This window comes from Lotus japonicus, chromosome 2 (genome assembly GCF_012489685.1).
Source record: "Lotus japonicus ecotype B-129 chromosome 2, LjGifu_v1.2".
NCBI lineage: Eukaryota > Viridiplantae > Streptophyta > Magnoliopsida > Fabales > Fabaceae > Lotus > Lotus japonicus.
The window spans coordinates 33635896-33658942 of NC_080042.1; the positions used below are offsets into that span (position 1 = coordinate 33635896).

Sequence of the window (23047 nt, forward strand, 5' to 3'; positions counted from 1 at the left end):
GAATAGGCCACACCCATGAGACCCAAGAGCCCAATCAAGATAACATTAGGATTTTGGACCATCTCACTATAAAATAGGAGATCACTCATTGTAAAATGGATCCATTCATTATTACATGATATTATTATTTCTCTTTTCTAAGTGTGTTAAGGTTTGGTATCAAGGTCTCTATTCCATGTCCTTCTTAGATCTAGAACATATAGAGCCAATCAAATTGCTTTAATTTAAATATTTAAAAATCAAAGTTTAATATTTTTCGAGAGGATTTAAAATATAAAAAATTGATTTATTGTAATTTAATAATTGTGTAAAATTTACACTATACGTGTATAGTAATTTTAGTTAAAAAATTTGATAAAAATATTTTTAGTTAAAAAATTGGCATAATAGATTAAAAAATAAAAAAATATTAAAAAGGAAAAGATGAATCGGGTGACCCGTTTAATAAAAAATTGTCAAACTACCACGTCCTTGTCTGCAGCATCAGAACGGCGTTCCCAAATCCCAACCCTAGCGTCACGACATTCTCGTACCCTAATAAAAACAGATTTTCACGCTCTGATAAGCGCGTGAATGCTACTGCAATCTCTTTTGTGATCCTTGAAATACACGCGCCTATCACGAGAACGCTTGTTTACTAGCCGACAAACAAGCAGAAAAGGATTCAAATGGAAACACAGTAAAATATCAAGGGTATTTATGTAAACAAGAAAAAAGAGCTGCAGCGTATAAATAGCTCTTATTAGCCTCGTTTATATCACTTCTCTTCACGCTTCACTCTTTTTACTCTCCTTCGTTTTCTATTCTCCAATTTCGGCTAGGGTTTAACCTCAGCTACTAGGTTTGATCATTTTATCAATGCTGGTTCTTTTTTTCTTCAATTCGTGTGTGTTCTGTTGAATTATTCTGCATTGTATGTATAGTTTTTGTTTTCATCTCTCATCATCCGCAATTTGTATGCTCTTTTATTGATCATTTAATGATTTTTCTTGTGTGTGCATGCTATTTGCTTCAACGGTTATGATATATGTGTTGTTAAATTTGGGATTTCTTTTTTTGTGTCTAATGTGTTTGCGCTTTTTTTCATTGTGTAACTGATTTGATTTTGGTTTTGAGGGTTTATGTGCTTTGTTATTTTTTTCGAATCCTTGTTCTAGATCTTTTGTAATTTTTGTTTTTGATTTAGTGTTGTTTTTGTTAACTGAAGAACAGATCTGTTTAAACATTGGAACTGACCAATTGCAGTTGAGGATTTTACTCTGTGTTATATTGGTTAGTTCCAGATTCTGGAATTGATTTAAGGCCCTTTTAACTCAGTGGTAGAGTAACGCCATGTAAGGTGTAAGTCATCGGTTCAAATCCGATAAGGGGCTTTTTAATTTTTGATTTTATAAAACCCGGCAGGGGAGTTGTATTTCAATTTTGTTACATGCTGTATTTTTTTAATCTGCTGGAATTTGCAATCATGTTATGTTTGTATTTTGATCATATTATAAATCATTGGTACAAATAGGGGCTTTTGATTTTTTTATTTCATAACATGCTGTTTTTTTAAATCTGCTGGAATATGCAATCATGTTTTGTTTGTATTTTGTTCAGCCTTCAGAGTATGTTTATTTGTCAGCTTGATAATTTGTTGGGTATTTAGGTCATCAGATATTTTTAGGCTCTTAATTTTATATTATTGGTGGAGTCCTTAATCTTTGTTGAACTTGCTGTATTTTTTAATCTGCTGGAATATGCAATCATGTTATGTTTGTATTTTGTTCAGAGTATGTGTATTTATATCAATGGAGGAGTCCTTAATCTTTGTTGAACTTGCTGTATTTTTTATTCTGCTGTAATATGTTATTTTTGTATTTTGTTCAGAGTATGTTTATTTCAACTTGATAATATGTTGGGTATTTATGTTATCAGATAATTTTAGGTTCTTAATTTTTGTTAATGGTGAAGTCCTTGTTGCTTGTTGAATTTGTTTTTATCAGTATATCTGGATAATTGGATAGCCTTCTCACTGTTTCTTTTGTAGCAGTGATGGGTAAGGAAAAGTTTCACATCAACATTGTAGTCATTGGCCATGTTGACTCTGGGAAGTCAACAACCACTGGCCACTTGATCTACAAGCTTGGAGGAATCGACAAGCGTGTTATTGAGAGATTTGAGAAGGAAGCTGCTGAGATGAACAAGAGGTCATTCAAGTATGCCTGGGTGCTTGACAAGCTTAAGGCTGAGCGTGAAAGAGGAATCACAATTGATATTGCCCTGTGGAAGTTTGAGACCACCAAGTACTACTGCACTGTCATCGATGCTCCTGGACACAGGGATTTTATTAAGAATATGATTACTGGGACATCCCAAGCTGACTGTGCTGTGCTCATTATTGATTCCACTACTGGTGGTTTTGAAGCAGGTATTTCCAAGGATGGACAGACTCGTGAACATGCTCTTCTAGCTTTTACTCTTGGTGTGAAGCAGATGATCTGTTGCTGTAACAAGGTATTTGATGTTCAAGCTTTTGCTTCCTTGAGCCACCCTGCACTCTTGTTAAATATATTTCATTATTTTAATAGTTGAGTCATTATATTGCTAACTGTGTTTCTTTCTTTGAGACAGATGGATGCTACTACACCCAAGTACTCAAAGTCCAGATTTGATGAAATTGTGAAAGAAGTCTCTTCCTACTTGAAGAAGGTTGGATACAACCCTGATAAGATTCCTTTTGTTCCCATCTCTGGTTTTGAGGGAGACAACATGATTGAGAGGTCCACAAATCTGGATTGGTACAAGGGTCCTACCCTTCTTGAGGCCCTTGACCAGATCAATGAGCCAAAGAGGCCATCAGACAAGCCCCTCAGGTTACCGCTCCAGGATGTTTACAAGATTGGAGGAATCGGGACTGTACCTGTTGGACGTGTTGAAACTGGTGTCATCAAACCTGGAATCGTGGTGACTTTTGGACCAACTGGATTGACAACTGAAGTTAAGTCTGTGGAGATGCACCATGAAGCTCTCCAAGAGGCCCTTCCGGGTGACAATGTGGGGTTCAATGTGAAGAATGTTGCTGTTAAGGATCTTAAGCGTGGTTTTGTTGCCTCAAACTCCAAGGATGATCCTGCCAAGGAGGCTGCTAATTTTACCTCTCAGGTTATCATCATGAATCATCCTGGTCAGATTGGAAATGGCTATGCCCCTGTTCTCGACTGTCACACCTCCCACATTGCTGTTAAGTTTGGGGAACTTTTGACAAAGATTGACAGACGATCTGGCAAAGAGCTTGAGAAAGAACCCAAGTTCTTGAAGAATGGTGATGCTGGTCTTGTGAAGATGATTCCCACTAAACCTATGGTGGTAGAAACTTTCTCTGAGTATCCTCCTCTTGGTCGGTTTGCTGTGAGGGACATGCGTCAGACTGTTGCTGTTGGAGTCATCAAGAGTGTCGAGAAGAAGGATCCTACTGGAGCCAAGGTCACCAAGGCTGCACAGAAGAAGGGGAAGTGAACCGTGCTGATTGGTTCATCAAGTGAAGTTAATTATTATGACTACAATAAATGTTGCTATCTTGCATTAAGTACATCTGTGGCTTGTTTAGTTTTTTTGTTTATTGGACATCTTTTGAAGTCGCCACCATCGTCTCGTAGCTTTTGTTCCCAGAACTGGGTTCTTGATAGACGGTGGCGAGGCTTCTCATTTTTGCGCGCTATATTTTGATGTGTGAGGACGGCTTGGTTATTTGCTGCTCTGGTTAATTTTAGATTTCATCTTATATTGTGTTCAAATTTTGGATTGGTACTTTGCTGCTCGTTAATTTTAGATTTCACTTTACATTCTGTTCAAATTTTGGCTTGGTAATTTGCTGCTGGTTAGTTTTAGATTTCACATCATGTGTTCAAATTTGCCTTGAATTTATTTATGTCAAGTTTAAAAGCCTAAAGTAACGTTGGGTTTATTAATTTATTTATCTCAATTAATAGATATAAAATGAGCCCTGCGATTAAGGTTAGATTGTTTAACCTTGTTAGAAAATGCAAAAATTCCTTTGTGAAGGAACACCTTTACCAATTTTTTCTATGTTTCACATTTTTCTTCTCTTTATATATATGCTATGTTCCTTTCCTTGGCCTTTGCAATACATTGTCAATGAATTGTTTTCTTAGTGAATTCCAACATCTCTCGCTTTAGAATGAAGTGTTAAAAAGAGTTTTTGGGTTGCTCGTGCTCAACTCTTCAGCATAGCTTCTTATGTGTTTTTACTTTTTACTAGTGTTTTTACCCGTGCTCTGCACGGCGAAGAATTTTTCTAAGTTTCTTACGTTAATTTTTTTTACATGAAATTGAACCGATTAACTGCCATAAAACCATATAACAATTGAAACTAAATTTGATACGTTTGCACAACAATGAAATCACAATTGAATCCAACAAAGGCTGAAGATTACATAAATATATATAAGCAATAAAAAGAAAAAAGGATCCTTATGCATTCCACTTGTTGCTTGTTGACCCATGCTCATTAATAGTTTATTGAATCTGCAAAAATTTGCAAAATGGTTTAAATAAGACATAAAAATATACATCACAGCTACTTACAATGTGCATGACACAAAGAAGTACAAAATCTAAGATAGATAATCTAACCATTCATATGTTCTGGAATATTTCTTCATCCTTATGCATCGCTTGTCTTCCAGATTAGAGCTTTATTGGCCAAGGATTGAGAGGCCCTTTGTGTTCATGTTCATCGTGAAGCGAATCAAGTTGCAGATTGGCTTGCAAAGCAGCTCATACTCTTGATGTGGGATTACACTGTTTTGAGTCCCCCCACCAGGCTGATTCGCTTCAATCAAACAGAAATTCATCAAATCCTCATCATTGATTTGGAGTTCTACAATAAAAGAAAAAAGGAACATAGATTAATTACATTAAAAAAAAAGAGAAAAATAGAATTATAATCACAAATAAATAATCCAAATTATGCATATTCTAAAGCTTTATTCTAGCCACCGAAAATATAAAATTATAGAGAGATTGAAATCTAAAATTGGCTAAATCTATGAATGATACCAATATGAGTTTAGAGAAATCCCCACCTACGGCAATGGAAACTTGAGGAAAAAAATGGAAAATGAATTATGGGCTTTAGTGATTGGAAAAAAAAAACATAAAAGGAGATTTATATATAACCTAAATAATGGACACAGGTAGCAATCATTTTTTATAGTTGCCTTCAATTGATTATAAAAAACTATCCAACTTTCACTTGATAGCCTACGGATGGCGAAATTCTTATAAGCTGTGAAATAAAATACTTAAAGTTAAAAACGTGATTTGAGCAGCTGCGTCTAGCCAAGATCGAATTCAATTTAGGAGGTTTGAGGAGTGCTTGGATGCTGGAGGCCTTTGCTCTGGAAGATCTTTTTCAGGTGCTTACTGGTTCTGTTTTGGATGGTGGTGCTAATTGTTCGTCGGAGGGGTTGAATGAGGTTTGCTTGGTCCCCCCCCTTGTTGCTGGTGGATGCCATTTTGGGGTTGATTTTTCAGATGTGGATCCTGAGGCTGAGAAGGTTGGGGGTTCTTATGCTCCTAAGCGACGGGGTCGTCCAAAGAAGGCTAGGGGTTGCGGCCTTAATGGTTCTGCTCCTCGTTCTCGAGGAAGGCCTAGGAAAATTAAAGCTAGAGAATCAGTTTTGGAGGATGGGGGGTCTTCGTCATTTATTCCAGGAACTGCTGAGTTGGATGATTCTGTGTTATTGACTGAGGGCTCTGCCTTGGTCAATTCATTGGCTTCATCGTCAGTGCCGGATTTGGGAACTGTTAGCAGGGGGCGTTTCTTCACGCGAGCAAAGAAGGCGTGGCTTCTCGGCAAGGTTGTGGGTATGGTGTTTGAAGGGAGCGACATCGAGGCTATACAGGGTCTCGAAAAGGTTTTTGAGGAACATTTCGTGCCTTGAATGTTAGATGGTTTTGTGCCTCTTTGTGTGTTTCACGTTTTTTGGCCTTGGTTATTGCTTGTATAGCTCTGCTGTTAGCCCGTGGGGTTGTTTTTTGGGTTCCCTGTGGGGGTTGGTTATTCTTTCTTGGGTTTTTTTTTCCTTCGAGCGGTCCGTGCGTGCCTTGGCTGCCTCATCTTCCGGCTTTGGGGGTTCTGTCCTCAAGGTCTTTTTTGTGGATAATAATACAATCCTTTATCTTTCAAAAAAAATAAAAAATAAAAACGTGATGCTGTTAAGAAATTAGTGAAAGGGAGAGGGGAAAAGAGAAGCAAGTGTGAGATAAGTAAAATTGTGTGGAATGAGGTGTGTGATGCTTGGTGCATCATTCTCTTATTTATAGCATTAGGGAGACAAAGACATATGGGCTTGGCCCATTGGCCCATGTGGTCATCTATTCACAACACTCCCCCTAGATGACCATCCCTTAAGAATGTGTCTCATTAAAACCTTACTAGGAAAAACCCCGTGGGATAAAAACCTAGTGAAGGAAAAAGAGTACAGCATTCTATAGTCCGTCTTGATACATTGCCTCATTAAAAACCCTACCAGGAAAAACCAAAAATGGGAAAAAACATGGTTAAGGAAAAAAGAGTACAATGCATATTGATTGTGATCCTTTAGCCGACGAACTCCGATATTTCGCACAAGCTTTTCAAATGTCGTTGTTGGAAGAGTCTTCGTGAATAAGTCTGCCAAATTATCACTTGAACGAACTTGTTGGATGTCTATGTCACCATTCTTTTGTAGATCATGAGTGAAGAAAAGTTTCGGTGATATGTGCTTTGTTCTATCTCCCTTGATGTATCCTTCCTTTGTTTGAGCAACGCATGCAGTGTTATCTTCATATATGGTTGTTGGCTGCATCTTTCCAGAGGACAAACCACAAGTATCAAGTATGCATTGAATCACAGATCTCAGCCAAACGCATTCTCGACTTGCCTCGTGTAATGCTAATATTTCTGCATGGTTAGCTGAGGTGGCGGTTATAGTTTGTTTCGTAGATCTCCATGAAATAGCTGTTCCGCCACAAGTAAACAAGTAACCTGCTTGAGATCTCCCATTATGTGGGTCTGACAAATATCCTGCATCTGCATAACCAATCAGATCAAGTTTGGACGTATAAGGAAAAAATAAACCCATATCCATTGTGCCTTTAAGATAACGAAAGACTTGTTTTATTCCATTCCAATGTCTTCGTGTAGGTGAAGAACTATATCTTGATAGTAAGTTAACGGAAAATGATATATCAGGTCGAGTATGACTAGCAAGATATATTAATGCTCCGATCGCACTCAGGTATGGTACTTCGCGACCAAGTAATTTTTCATCATTTTCTCTAGGCCTGAAAGGATCTTTATCCATATCTAATGACCTTACAACCATTGGAGTACACAATGGATGTGATTTGTCCATGTAGAATCTTTTTAGGACCTTTGCGACATAAGTCTCTTGGTACATAAATAATCCATCATTTAGATACTCAATTTGTAGGCCTAGACAAAATTTAGTTCTTCCCAAGTCTTTCATCTCAAATTCTTTCTTTAGGCAATCTACAACTTTTGGAAGCTCTTCTGGAGTTCCAATAATGTTTAAGTCATCGACATAAACAACTATTATGGAAAACTCATGCCCAGACCTTTTCATGAATATGCAAGGGCAAATTGGATCATTTTTATATCCTTCTTTCAGCAAATACTCACTAAGGCGATTATACCACATACGCCCAGATTGCTTTAGACCATAAATTGATTTATTCAATTTAATCGAATAATCACCCCGAGTGTTAGCAATGTGTGCTTCAGGCAACTTAAAACCTTCAGGGAGTTTCATATAGATGTTGGTATCAAGTGATCCGTACAAATAAGCTGTAACAACATCCATTAAGCGCAAATCAAGTTTTTCACGTACTGCCAAACTAATTAAGTATCGAAAAGTAGTTGCATCCATCACAGGAGAGTATGTTTCTTCAAAATCAATCCCAGGCCTTTGTGAGAAACCTTGGGCAACAAGCCTTGCCTTATATCGGAAAATATCACCATTTTCATTTATTTTCCGTACAAAAACCCATTTATATCCAACTGGGTTTACACCCTCAGGTGTACGGGCTACAGGCCCAAAAACTTTACGCTTCTCAAGCGATTTTAACTCAGCCTCGATTGCGTCTTTTCATTTTTGCCAATCATTTCTTTGTTTGCATTCATTAACAGATTTTGGCTCATGATCCTCATTATCGTTTAACACATCTAATGTTGTGCTATGTGCAAAAATGTCATCAATGTTGACTTTGCTTCGGTCTCATCTTACTTTATTCACGATATAATTAATTGAAATATCATCATTTTCAATAATTTCAGGTACTTGAGTTTCTTCTGAAACTGTACTTTTAATTATGTCTTGCTGCTCTTCCGGAGCTATCATATCCTCGTTTATGCCATCTTGGATCTTATCTCATTTTCTTATTCGAGGATTTTTATCTTTGGAACCTGCAGGTCTGCCATGCTTCAGGCGTGCGGCAGATTTATTTGCAACACTAGATTGTCCAACAAGGACATCAATCTTTAATGGAGCATTAGCTGCTGGTACATATGACTTAGTCACTCTTTTTGGATCAGCAAATGTGTCTGGCAATTGGTTAGCCAAATTTTGCAAATGAATTATCTTTTGAACTTCTAGTTCACATTGTTTTGTTCGAGGATCAAAATGAGATAATGATAATTCATTCCAGCTAATTTCCTTTCCCAACTGCTTATTCTCTCCCCCTAATATAGGGAACTCTGATTCGTCAAAATGACAATCAGAAAATCGAGCAGTAAATAGATCTCCCGTTAAGGGTTCAATATATTTTATAATAGAAGAAGATTCATACCCAACATATATCCCTAATCTTCTTTGAGGGCCCATCTTTGTGCGTTGTGGTGGAGAAATTGGGACATATACCGCACATCCAAAAGTTCTTAGATGGGTAATATTAGGTTCTTGACCATGAACCATTTGCATTGGAGAATGTTTATGATAGCCCGTTGGTCTGATGCGAATTATTGTCGCAGCATGCAATACTGCATGTCCCCAAGCAGAGGTTGGAAGTTTTGACTTCATAATTAATGGTCTTACGATTAACTGTAAACGTTTAGTAAACGATTCCGCAAGTCCATTTTGTGTATGAACATGTGCTACGGGATGTTCAACATCAATTCCAATTGACATGCAATAGTCATTAAAAGTTTGAGATGTAAATTCACCAGCATTATCAAGACGTATTTTCTTGATTGGATAATCAGGAAAATGTGCTCGCAATCTAATCAATTGGGCAAGTAATCTAGCAAATGCCAAGTTGCGAGATGATAATAAAGATACATGTGACCATCTTGTTGACGCGTCAACTAAAACCATAAAATATCTGAATGGTCCACATGGTGGGTGTATTGGCCCACAAATATCGCCTTGTATCCGTTCTAAAAATAGAAGTGATTCACTCCCAACTTTTGTTGGTGATGGTCGAATAATCAATTTCCCTTGGGAACAAGCAGGACATGTGAATTCATTGGTTTGAAGAATCTTCTGGCTCTTCAATGGATGTCCACACGAATTTTCAATTATTTTTCTCATCATAATGGAACCGGGATGGCCTAACCGGTCATGCCAAATAGAAAAATCTGTAAACTTCTGGTTTACAGTAGCATTTGTTTCAATTATACTAATTCTTGTATAGTATAAACCAGAGGAGAATGCAGGTAATTTTTCAAGTGTGCATTTTCTCCCTGATATCACTCTTGTGATACAAAGATATTTCACATTTTCTTCATTCATGGTCTCCATGTGGTATCCATTTTGACGTATATCTTTGAAACTTAATAGGTTTCTATGAGATTTAGAGGAATATAATGCATTCTCAATAATCAATTGTGTTCCTCTAGGCAATAATATTTGGGCTCTTCTGGAGCCTTCAATCATTTTTGCATTGCCAGATATAGTACGAACATTTGCTTCTTGCATCACCAAAGAAGAAAAAAATAATTTATCCTTGAGTATCGTGTGCGTGGTTGCACAATCAGCGAGACAAACATTTTCGCCATTAAAATCAATATCCATAGCTCAACAAAATTTCAACAAAATATTATATTTTGAGCATCAAAATTTCTAGTGCATTTCAATGCTTGCACTCTTTCTTTTGAATTTAGGAATGAATCTCCAGGATTCAAAATCACTACAGTCTACAGTTCTTCTGGACTTGAAGACTATGAATCTTCAGGATTCAAAAAAAAAAAAATTCACTTCAATTATTTTGAAGGATCTGAATCTTCATAAAAATTTAACTACAGTTCTTTTGAACTATGAATCTTCAGGATTCATGAAAAAAATTCACTACGGTTCTTCTGGACTCGTAGGATAAAAAAATATGAGAATGATCAATACCCACAACTCATTTGATATCACCTCAAGTGAGATATATTATACATCATTAGGTATATATAAAACAAAGGGTAAAAATAATAAATAAAATAAAACCGTTACAAAGAGAGACGTTACAAAAGAAAAGAACAGAAACGTAAGAAGATTAAATGGTGGAGAAAGGAAAAGATTAAATGTGATAATAAGGTTTCCGTTTCTTATATAAATAGCAAAGGTATGTGCTATTATTTGTGATTATTGTATTCAGATCTGCTCAACAAAAAAAATGGAGATTCAATGCTGTTCGGGAAGAAAAAAGGAAAAAAATGGAGAGCTACGTGCTGATAACGTGTTAAGAAATTAGTGAAAGGGAGAGGGGAAAAGAGAGCAGCAAGTGTGAGACAAGTAAAATTGTGTGCAATGAGGTGTGTGATGTTTGGTGCATCATCCTCTTATTTATAGCATTAGGGAGACAAAGACATATGAGCTTGGCACATGTGGTCATCTATTCACAACATATGCCAATTTATTCAGTGAAATACCTAGCATTTTAAGCAATTTTCTTCGTTGATGAAGAATTCTGTCACTTAAAATTCTCCATAACAATATATATGTTCGTTTATTTCAATTCCCATCAAAAAATTAAATTTTTATATATATATATTTAACTTTAAACTTATGAAAAAAATATAAAATTATATTAAAGTTTATTGTTTGTTACTTTCAGATTGAAAATATTTTAATATAAATGTTCTTCCTTGTGGAATCCTTATTTTCACAATCAAATTAAAATGGTTCTCTATATCTACTCTAAAATTAATTAAAAGTCTGGGAATATTACTAAAATAGTAAAATTATATTGAAACATTTTCTATTAGTTTCAACTTGAAAGTATTTTCAAGTCAAATTTTTCTCATGTAGGAACTTTTTAGTTTTTACTATATAATTAATAAATATAAACTAAATATGTTTATTTTCCTCTAGTTCCCTGTGGAAGCCTTATAATCACAATCAAATTATAATGCTTTTGTATGCATACTCTTAAATTATTTAAAACGTATGGAAAAAATATTAAAACATTTTCTATTAGTTTCAACTTGAAAGTATTTTCATGCAAAATGTTGCTCATGTTAATTTTTCTCTAATTCCCCATGGGATCCCCATATGGCTATATTCACAATCAAATTATAATGCTTATGTAATCTACTATGAAATTATTTATAAAGTATGAGAAACATACTAAATTAAATAAAAACATATACTCTATTAGTTCCAACTTGAAAGTATAAACTATATTTGTTAATTTATTCCAACTCCAGTATGACTAATACTTAAATCAAAACTTCATTTTTTTATATATTTACTTCTAAACTTATGAAAAAAATGAAAAATTACAATAAATTTTATTTTTTATTATTTTTAATTGAAAATATATTTTTGTTAATGTTCTTTCCCGTGGAATCCCTATTTTCAATGCTTTTATAAATCTACTCTTAGGATTATTTAAAAGTCTGGATAAAGTAATAAAATTATATTAAAACATGTTGTATTAGTTTCAACTTGAAAGTATTTTCATACAAAATACTACTTATGTAGGAGCTTTTTACTATATAATATCGAAATATAAACTAAAAATGTTTATTTTCTCTAATTCCACATGTGAGTCCTATATTCACAATCAATCAGTTTATTTTTTAATTAATTTCAACATAAAAGTATATTAATGTAAAATATTAATCCGTGGAAACCTTTTATCATATAATCCAAGAATAAATAAGGAACCAATAAACACTACAACTTTCTTTCTAATGATCACTATTAGTTTAATTCAAAATTGGATTCAGATATCCTTTATAATAGTTTTCATTTTTTTATGGTAAACTTTGTTTAGTAAACTTCATTTTGAACTTGGAAGAAACCAAGGCGAGGACTATGAAAGACTAAAGAATGATAAAACCTAAAGTTTTTAACAAAATGAAAAAAAAAACAATTGCCAACATGGCTGGGAGAATAAAGTCAAAAATCTTCGTATTCTAAACTTTTCGCTGCACCACCCTTTTCCTAGGAAAACTGAGTCCACAAGCAGTCCCCAGGGCGACGACACTTGACCTGCTCGCCTTGCCAGCGCTGCACACATGCCCTAATATCATGACACTTTGACAGGTGTCGTGCGTTCACCACGCGTTGCGCCCTGAAGTAGTTTTTAAATCAGCAAATCCACTGAATCTCAACTGCCACTTCTGAAATGTCTTTTAGAATCCCAGCGAACCCTGTCAACCCGAATTTCAACCAATAAGCTTCCGTTATGGTACCTTCCATTTAATGCGTTATATCAAACCCTGACATTTTTTGAATTTGAACCAATCAGCATCAACGGTTACAACTTTTCGCCTAACACGCTGCCTTTACCTTTTCGAGATTAATGCCACGTTTCCCAAGTAATCATTCCACCTTTGTCATGATGGACACGATTTCCGAACCGACTCTTAATTCATACTTTAAAACTTTTTTTCTTCTCCACTTTCGCCATTCTTGAACATCCGGCGACAATCCAAAAGTCATCAACTCAACATTTCTTGTTAGCCTTCTCCCTTCATTCTCAGAAATGACTCCCAAGCTCCGCACCCATAGGTCCCCCCGATCCCGAAGTGCTGCCTCTGCGTCCCCCACTCCTGCCCCGGCGGCTACGCCTCCTGCCGGGGGAACTCCCCTTAACAAAGATGAGAAAGATGCCTTTTGGCGACAAACTTTCATCAATCTTCCCCAGCCCACAGTTGAAGAGCCTAAGCATGCGGCCCTTTGTCAAACTTCTGAGCTGTCTACTGACGAGTCCATCGCCGAGTCAATTCGTAAGGCAGGAGGGCTCTGCCGTGAGAAGTCTTTGGAGGATGCTCTCATCATCGGCCCAGGCTTGAACATTTGTCCCCCCTGGAGGTGTCGTGGGCTTGAACAAAAGGCTAAACGACCACATTTCTTCTATGTCTATGAATATTTCTACCTTGAGTTAGGAATCAAATTACCCTTTTCCCCGTTCCTCTGCCAAGTCATGAGGGAAATCAACGTGGCCCCTTGCCAACTCCATCAGAATGCTTTGGCCTTCATCCGTTGTTTCGAGATCCTCTGTGAAGCTATCGGCCTCGAAGTAAAAGCCTCAAACTTTTTCTACTTTTATGGGGTAGACCCAAAATGCCTGAAGATGAAAACTCCCGGATGGATTTCCTTGAAATCCCGCTCAGGTCGGCAGCGCTTTTACCTTTATAAGAGTAACGTTAAGAAGGGCACCGGGCGACGCTATTTCCGTGTGATTGTTCATCCCTCTTACCCTGAAGCCTTCACCCGACGAGATGGATCCGTTCTGTTTCCCCTTTACTGGACGAAGAGTCCTTGTGATGTTCCCCCGCCAACTGACTCGTCGCTGAGCACCGAGGACAAAGCCACCATCGGCCTTTTTGTCGGACTTCCCATCTTTGAGTGCTCCCAACTGTTGGAGGCTGTCCGCAGCGACTCCCTCCACTCACTCTTGGAGGGGTTCAATTTCACCAAAGCCTCGCTGCAACGTGCTTTGGCCGCTGATTCTCCCAAATTTCCTCCCACCTTTAACACCGAGGGAGTGAAATAGAAACGCACCGCGGCTAGTTCAGACGCCGAAATCGCTGCCCCTCCTGCGAAGAGAGTCAGGGGGTCTTCCTCCACTACCACCATCCCCTCCGCCGAGGTAGCTAAAGCCGTCCCCCCTAAAAAAGGACCCGAACTTACGCCGGAGGATACCGTCCAACCTTTACCCTTAAGAGAAATCCAAAAATCCCAAAGGGGTGCCCCTGGTATTGATGTTCCCTCTCCTTAGAAAGAGAAAAAGAGAAAGAAGAAAAAGGTGAAAAGATCCAAGACCGGCGACGCTGCTGCTTCCCCTCAAGCTTTGGGGGGGTGAGGAAAACGCTTTTTCAGGCGACGCTGAACCCCCACCCTGCCCTAGAGAAACTGCTACCGGCGAGCCAAATCTAGAAGGGGTCCCTTGGGCGGTTCTCTCCTCTGATCGCCCGTCCCCTCAAGTCGAGGCGACCCTAGATGAAACCTTGCTTGCCCGCCCGGTAGACCCACAGGGTGAAGACCTTGCTCCTCGCACCCCGCCATCTCCCTGCCAAACCTCTTTCAAGGCCAATCACTCTTCCACTGGTGATCAAGCAGGCTCCATCCCAAACCAGCGGACTTCTCCTATTGATTTCGTCCTTTCTGACAATTTCTTTGGGAGCGCGAGAGTGGCTGAGATTCCCTACCTTGATCAGGCCGCGCAGGAAGCTCTGTTCAACCTTCTACGCGCAGGGTGTCTCTTCGCCCAACTGTCTCAAGGCTCAGCTTCTTCTCTAGAGATGGAGAGACTCCAGCAGGAGGTTGAAGGCTACCAGGCAGCGGCGCAGGAAGCGCACCGCAAGTTTGACGAGATGTTGTCCCAAATGGTGGCTCAAACCAACAAGCAAGCAAACTTATGCATAGAGCTGAACTGCCATGAGGAAGACTTATCAGCTTGTAAAGATAGGATGGAAGATTTAGAGCTGGATTGGTTTGAACTGCGACGGGAAGTGAATGCGAAGATAGAGTCGATCAACGCCGGCAGGGCCACTTGCATCTTCAAGGATCGGGAAATCGCGTCCCTCCTCTGTGAGCTGGGGGAAACGAACGAGTATCTCGCCGACGTGAGGTTGCAACTCGAGGAAAAGAAACGGGCCCTCGCCGAGAGGGACTCGCAAATCAAGACTTCTCAGGCTAGGCCCGTGGCTGGCGCTGCTGTTGAAATTTTGGAGGAGCGAGGTCGTGGTTTCTTCCTTGCCAAAGATCAAGTTCAACATCTCTACAAAGGAATCAACCTTGATGGCATGAGAGCTTTTAAGAAAGTTACACCTCACGGGCTTGTCAGTCAAGATGATCCCCTAGGCTATTCTGCCGAGCACTTTGCTAAAATTGAGGAAGAAAAGATGAGGGAGAAAAGTTAATGAAACACAGCTATACTCGTACTAATTGTATGTACTTTGCTTTCTTGGTAATTGAATTGTATCTTTGTATTCCTTTAACTTGTTTCGTGCAATGTTTTATTCTTGAGTTTTTCGTCGCCGTTTTAGGCTCTGCCATAAATTCCATCGCTTCGTGTTCTCCGTTCGCCTTTTAGGCTTAGCTTTTCCTTTTGCTCATTCGTGTAGCGATTTTGAAGGTGTGCCAAAGAAACTAGGACTTTTGCTCAGCTTTTGAACTTAGGCTTTTCTTCGCACCAATATTTCCCGTAAGAGCAGGTGCGGCCTCGACGGTTTTTTCCCGCCAAGGGCTTACACTGCTGGGGGCCCAATGGCCATATGGGCTTACCCAGACTTACGCCTAGTTTATATTCTCGCCACATATTTCGGGGAGGTCTCTTATTCCCAGATTTCGGGGAGACTAAGGGGATAAGGGACTTGCCCCATTTTGGGGATAAGTCGCTTTCCCGCACACATCGCCAACGAGAAATCAGCGTTTCGCACTGGACTTCCCCGGAGCAATCCCCAGACATCAAGGTCGTGTTAGGATTGCCACCTTCGGAGAATTTTTCTCACCAGGCGAACATGATATAATGATCGAATTTTTGCTATCTGGGTAGCGTCGGTTCCCGCCGAACTTTCCCGGAGCAATCCCCAGACATCAAGGTCGTGTTGGGATTGCCACTTTCGGAGAATTTTTCTCACCGGGCGAACGGAGTTGAATGATTTGAGTTAGGAGTATTTCTGGCGAATATCCTTTTGTATTTGATTTGTTTGGATTTTTACATCGAGGGATGCCTCATTAAAAAACTCCCGTGTCGGAGAAAAAGAGTGCATCTTTATTTTTAGTCCTACTTTGTGGCTAACCCCAATCGCCATCCTTTTTGCCACACCCCTGCTTGCCTAGCTCTTCCCTCAAAGTATGGTGCCCAACACTTCCTCTTTCATCCTCGAGGTACTCGCTATCCATTCACTCACAGAATGCCCATTCACCTCTAGTTCTTTCTTTTGCCTGTTACCCCTGACCTTCTTGTTCCTGGAGGCCATTTCTCTCGCCACGAATTTCCCTTTGCTCCTACCACAGTGTGTCGAGCCTTTCTTCTTCCGAAAGCGGTCAGACACTTTGCTCAACCCTTGTCCATAATCTTCTCGCTGAGATGCTTCCAAGTCCATGCTTCGGCCCATCGCCACTTTCCCCTTCCAATCGCCTGGTCCCATGCTCAAAAGAGCTTACGTTTTGAACCGCGGAAAGTTCCAAAGTGTAGCGTCCTTCGGACTCCAGCTGAAGAGGTCAAAATTGCCCTCGACCAGCTTTTCCAACCGTCTTTCTTGCTCAAGGGTGAGCCTAGGCTCAATCGCCAACACCCCCCTGCTGAACTTATACCTTTCTAGGTCATCCATGATGCCTGCCCAGCGTTCTTCCGTTGTAATGTCTGTGAACGGTCCGTCCCATTCCGTCTTCCCAACTTCTTCTTTAACTCGCCTTTGGTTATTCCTCTGCCTTTTCGCCCTCCCATGGTCTATCTCCCGCGTCTCAACCCTTGACCTACTCCGCTCGTTCTGACCTTCCTGTTGGATCTCAATTTCGTTACACCGGTGTCCCTCGCCTGCTCCTTTTTTCCCATACATGCTGAGACAATTATTGTAGCATTCCCCCGCCCTTCTTTGATCAACCACAATTTTCCCCACCTTCCCACAAAGCAGCGGGTACTTTACTGCAAGATGGGCTGTTGAAATGACGGCGCACAAACGGTTTAAGGTATTCTTCCCAATGATAACGTTGTTCGAGGCTACAACTTGTATCACCAGGTACCTTACACGAAGGAGCTTGGCGTTGTCCTCTACTCCGAAAACGGTGTCTAGATCTATATAACCTCGCACCCATACCTGCTCGCCCGAAAACCCTACTAGCGTTCCTGTATAGGGCATCAATTCCTTATCGGTTAAACCCAGCTTATCAAACGCATCCCCGTAGATGATATCGGCGGAGCTACCTTGATCCAAAAGCCCCCGGCGAACATTAAAGCTGTTGATCCAAACCATAACGACCACCGGATCATCTTTATGCATTTTGACTCCCTCAAAATCCGCTGATGAGATTACTATATCCGGATGCTGGAAATCAAAAGGAGCACCGAGGTTACTGCCCTGACATGTCTACTTCTTGTCGAAGTCGTATCTCCTCCTCCGCCGAAACCACATGCAATTGTATTAATTGTGTCCACCGGTGGGTCGAGATCTTTATTAAATGTTTCTTCTGTGTTCTTTTTCTAGGTAGCCAGTGTTTCCTTCTTTTCTGCACTCTGCGTGCGGCGGCGATCCTCCCGTCGGTGATCATCCTGCTGGCGAGAGTTCCTATACCTATTTCCCTGTTGTCGCTCGCCATTCCAACGCTCATTGCGGTCATTTAGCTGCGCTCACCCTGCTCTGATGAGCTTTTCTATCTCATTCTTTAAAGTAAAACAATCCCCTGTATCATGTCATGCTGACTGATGATACTCACACCACTTAGTCTTATCTGATTTTGGTCGCGGCGGGTCTGCTTCCCTTTCACCCTCTTCAACGGCATGGGTCGCCTTGACCTCACGGAGCAACTCCGTTAGATGAGCACTCAGACTCTTTCCCGACTCTCCACGCTGGCGAGAGTCAGCCTGGTGCCAGGGTCGGTGACGCTCAGCATTGTCCCTCCTCGGATACAAAGGGTCTCTCGTTGTCTTCTCCACTGCCCGGACTTTCCTGTCTCGCCCTTTACTACCTTCAAGCTTTTCCTTGCTTGCTTTATCTTCTGGCGATGCGTCCCCCTGATCACCATACTTTTCCACCTTCTCCCTTCTTCGCTTGAAAGCGTCGTCCTCCTCGTCAAGAATGTACGTGTTCGCCCGCGCGCGTACCTCCGCCATTGATCTGGCCGGCTTACAACTCAGTTTGTTGTTTAGCTTTCCAGGTTGTAGACCATTTTTGAAGGCCCGGGCACAGGCATTCGGCTCCGATTCCTCAATCTTTACCGACGCAGCACTGAATCGTTTCACGTATTGTTTCAGAGTCTCCCCTGCAGACTGTCGCACGTTGTACAAGTCCTCGATCGTCACTTGCTTAGTCTTGCTCGCTGAGAACTGGACGAGGAATTTGGACGAAAAATCTTGGAAGTTGGTGATGGATCCTCGCGGAAGAGTTGTGAACCACACCATTGTTATTCCTTTGAAAGTTGCTGGAAACATTCTGCACTTGACTGCGTCGGAAGCGGCGCTAATCACCATCTTGGTTAAGGGAAATACAGTAGGTGTTCCTTTGAATCTGTTTTTCCGCTGTATGTTTCAAGGACTATATTCTTCATATTATCTGGAATGGCCACCTCCCTTACCGCTGCTGAAAATGGCTCAAATTCAGCCACAGCCTCTGCCTCGCGCTCTCCTTCGTCCTGCTGCTCTAACAATAATACTCTAGCTGCTCCTGAAGATAGTCATTTCGTTGCCTTATCTCATCGATGCTACTGATCAAGCGTCTCCAATCTTGGCCAGAGATTGGAGCTTGAAGTGCCTGCGTCTCTCCTCCTGAGTCCGCAGGTGCCTGTTCTGGCGACCTTCTTTATTCCGGTGACGTTGGCGGTGAAGGCAGCGGAGGTGTTGGAGACGGAGGACACGGAGGCGGAGCTGGAGTGGCTTCCTCGCGGTGAATCGTCTGGCGGCGCGGACGACCCCGAACACGACGCGGTGGCGAAGTGCGCCGTCGCACGGGGTCTTCTTCCCGTCGTCTGCGACGTGTTTCCATCGGCACCTACGAACGTTTACCAAAAACTCAAGAACTAACGAAATGTCTCACAGAAAACCAGAGAATTTCTCCTTCGAATCACGATCCACGTAGTCCGGGAATCAAAATTTACCGTTCCCCACAGACGGCGCCAATGTTCCGGTGAAGAACATAGAATCAAGGCATGGTGCCTAGAGTGTGCGGAGTGTGATCGGAAATCTTAGAGAGATGAACTCCTAACTGTTTAGAGAGAGAAAATATAACTGAATTTCAATGTTGTTATTGCCAAATGAGCTGAGAGTCCCTTAAAATTGGTAACCGTCCCCTATTTATAGATTTGAGGTTGGGCCTTCGTGCCTTTAACATGTCTGAATGGGCCGGTTGGGCCTTGGGGAGAGCGGCCCAAGGTCCAAGCATGTTCCGCGCCTAAGGCTGAGTCTCATGGGCGAGGGACCCTGGGGTCTCGCCCAGTCCACGTACATATATTTTTGCTAAGGGTGGTAGATATAGTCGTTCCTATGGACGGTAGAGAACGTGTGTAAGACCCAAGTTTTTAAACTTATGTCAAGTGAATAAAATTCTTATTCGCGATTAGGGTTGATGTATCGTGAAGGGAAACCTGAACAAGAGTTTACCAAATGAAATAAATTTATGAAGGAGAAAGTTCAGGACAAGTCTAAGGATTGTATCAAAATCGATAAAAGGTATACCACAATCGATATACGCTTAAACCTAGGGCAGAAACCCTAGTAAATAGCTAGTTTTCACTTAAAGTCACGATGGAAATTAATTCCAAAAATCTTCAGAGAAATGTTAGAACTTCTCTTATTCCTTATACGACAATCGTTTTGAGGCGAAACCCTAGAATCTACGAACGTCCGATTCCAATCCTCGGAAGTTTGCCGAAACTAAAACCCTGATAGTTCAAAACCCTAGAATCAACCGACGATGAAGACTTTTTCTATTCGGAGCTTCAAATGAAGATTCTACACGCGCACACCCATTTCTCTTGATGATTTCAATCTTTCTTCAGAAGGAAGTTTTCTCTTCCGACATTCGATGCAAAAAGTAACTTATCGTGTAAAATAGTTTTACACCGACTTTGCATTAGTCACCTAAAATACAAGGAAACCTCTTTTGAGTTTTGGTAATATGTCGCCAAAACCTATCTTAGAATTCACGGAGAATGAAGCCGAAAAAATCGGAATCGCGAAACTTTCATTTTCCCGCGTTTTTCCAACCTCTATATATAGCCAAGAAATGAGAAAAAATCACAAAAACTCACCCATTTTCTTCCAAGAGGCCGCGAGTTTGCTAGAGGAGGGAGAAGAGAAGATTTTCTTCATTTCTTGCTTGATCGTTGATTCGATAGTTGCTGCTTGAAGGTATCGAGGTATAGTCGCTAATCCTTACCTCTGATCGTCTTTTCCATAGCTTTTCTCTATGTCTTTCTGTGCTCATAGTTTTGAGGTTTTTGCAAAACTATCCTGATAACTTCATTTTTCTATCTAAACATCTTCCCAACGTGCCCAAGAGCATGTTTAGCTAATAATACTGCGCCGATTCTCGAAAAACTACCGTCGAGTTTCAATTCTGCTTAAAATACCCATTTTGGGGCAAAGCTTCGTCCTTTGGGCTGAAAACTATCGCCTTAGCTTAGTGCTAGTAGGATTAGTTGTCATAAACGCCGTTGGTGACGTCCCCATCCAATTTGCTTTTCGAAATTTCAGTTTTGAAATTCTAAGCTAAAATATTGACCAAAATACCCCTGCGACAGTTTTCGATCCTATAATTTTTCCGAGTTTAGAATACCCTTAGTTACGACTAATAATAACCTAGGAACCAAGTTTGATCGAAGAAAAATCGACCCACCTAATTACCAATAGTGGCCGAGCACCCTAGGGGGGAGGAAGAAAAATTCTTGTTTCAAAAACTTGTCCTTTCGCGCTAGATTATCGTACCTCGGAGTACATACTACTTCGTGTAACCTTAGTGGGTATTGATTACTGAGTTTCTGATAGATTTTGATGGAATTCTGTGGTTTTACTCTAAAGGTTCTTTCGAGGAATTCTCTGAAGAACAAGGAGCTGGTTGTGAAGGAACTTTCGAAGATCACCCTGGAGAATCTACAGGTGAGGGCTACTCACTGAATCCTTAGTTAATGCTTAGGGTCGATGCTTTCGACATTGATTTACTGTTTATGCACTTGTTTGTGTTTGACTGGAAAAATGTTTTCTGAGGCTTCGGCTGACAATGTAGATGATTCATCTACTGAATGTTTTTTTGAGATTGAATTACATGGTACCTGCTAAGTGGGTAATCTAGGATGTGTGATGCATGCTTCATATGCTAAGTGCTACGTGGTTATTCTAGAATGTCTTGATATATGACATGTTTGTTGACTGTACTGATTTAACTATGCTTTCACTCATATCTGTGGTACTGAGGAGTGAGGATAGCGGGTAGGTCATGCCGATTTTATTTTGAGATTTTGGGGAAAGTTTGATAGGATGAATGAGATTCGGGCCTTGTTATGGTTATGATGGATCGAGACATTCTCGGGGAGTTAATTGGGATTGTGGGATGTTGAAAACTCATAAGATTTGCGATAAGACTAAAAGGATATTATTTTGTAAAGAAAACTCATAAGACATTAAACAACCTCTAAATCTTCAAATAATGATAACAAACTTGAAAGGAAGCTTAGGATTCAAATCTTAGTTTTTGGAAAACGAGAAGTGTCATCGGATCCAAGTGTTGAGAATATTGATAAGTTTTGAGTATGTTGGTACTCTTGTGCTCTGGGAGCAGTTGTGTTGTTGGGCTATCCGAGAGATAAGCCGGGAAACGGGTAGTTTCCGAGTATGTTGATACTCTTTGCTCATCGAGCAGTTTTGACGATCGGATTGAGATGAGTCGGATGATTGGGAGATCATCATGAGTTACTATGTCGTTGTAAAGAAGTGTCTTTTGTCGCAGAATCGACTTTATCTTAGGGTAAGCTTTTAGAGACATTAATTTAGCTAGAACACGTGGCGACGTGTCGGGTGAGGTCGGAGACGTTGTTTGGCTAATCACTGCATTGCATGCACTCATTAAGTGGTTTAAACACGGTGAGATGCCGGACCACGGCGGATTCCAAAATGGTTATAAGACCCGGATTTCCGCGTAAGAGCGTTGTTAGGTGACTCTTAATAGCAGACCGAAATGGCAGGCCTTCGGGTTTTATGCTGATCTGACTACCGTTGTTGTTGGAGTAAGAGGCACGCGGGCCGAAATGGTCCCACCGTGGCTAGTGCTAGGGCTGATCCGTTGATGTCCATCCGTTCCGGAATGCATTTGGTTAACTGGGTTAACCTGCATTGCATATCATGCAACATGCATACTAACTTAGTTGCTGAGTGTGATTGTTACTTGTTAATCCTACTTGGAGCATGCTATTTGTTATTACTGTCGTTTATATTCATTGTGGAATATGCAACCCTAGGATGCTATCTCTAGCTATAAGCCTAAGTGGCTAATCTCTTATCTGTATCTATTGGTGATATTATTTACATAATTCTTTGGAGTTGACCCTCGCGTCTTCTGTGTGTGTTTTGGCGGACTACGCCCATTTTCAGATGTCTTTAGCAGACTGGTTCACGATGGTCCACCCTTCGGGGGGGGGGGGGGACTAGATACGAGATGATAGACCAGGATGACCCCGGTTCGTGGGTGGTAGACCCCGCTAACCATCGCGCGACGTACTCGGGGAGGATCATGGAGGATCGGGTAGACAAAGTAGGACACTTGATGGAAGGAGTGCTGAGGAGGTGCACTGTCAGTTTCAACTTGCCGCCTGGAGTACACTGCGGACCAGGATTAGGAGCACCGCCACCACCGTCATCTTCTGATGATGAGGACCCTTCAGAGGAGGAG

The 23047-nt window shown here is 40.7% G+C and overlaps 2 protein-coding genes across 3 annotated transcripts; one reads left to right on the forward strand and one right to left on the reverse strand.

The window, feature by feature from the left end:
• The first annotated feature begins 732 nt into the window (after window positions 1-732).
• LOC130737921 (elongation factor 1-alpha-like) lies at window positions 733-3776 on the forward strand. Of its 2 annotated transcripts, none has more exons than XM_057589796.1 (3): window positions 733-841; window positions 2033-2496; window positions 2614-3776. In XM_057589796.1, exons 2-3 carry the CDS (start codon window positions 2035-2037, stop codon window positions 3496-3498), a joined length of 1347 nt encoding a protein of 448 aa, XP_057445779.1. In that variant the 5' UTR covers window positions 733-841; window positions 2033-2034; the 3' UTR covers window positions 3499-3776. The 2 variants fall into 2 exon arrangements, with proteins under 2 accessions (XP_057445779.1, XP_057445780.1); XM_057589797.1 differs by having other exon boundaries at window positions 767-841; window positions 2030-2496.
• Window positions 3777-17862: 14086 nt separating this feature from the next.
• Window positions 17863-18639, reverse strand: LOC130736361 (uncharacterized). The gene has a single exon (XM_057588197.1). It carries the CDS (start codon window positions 18637-18639, stop codon window positions 17863-17865), a length of 777 nt encoding a protein of 258 aa, XP_057444180.1.
• Window positions 18640-23047: the final 4408 nt, after the last annotated feature.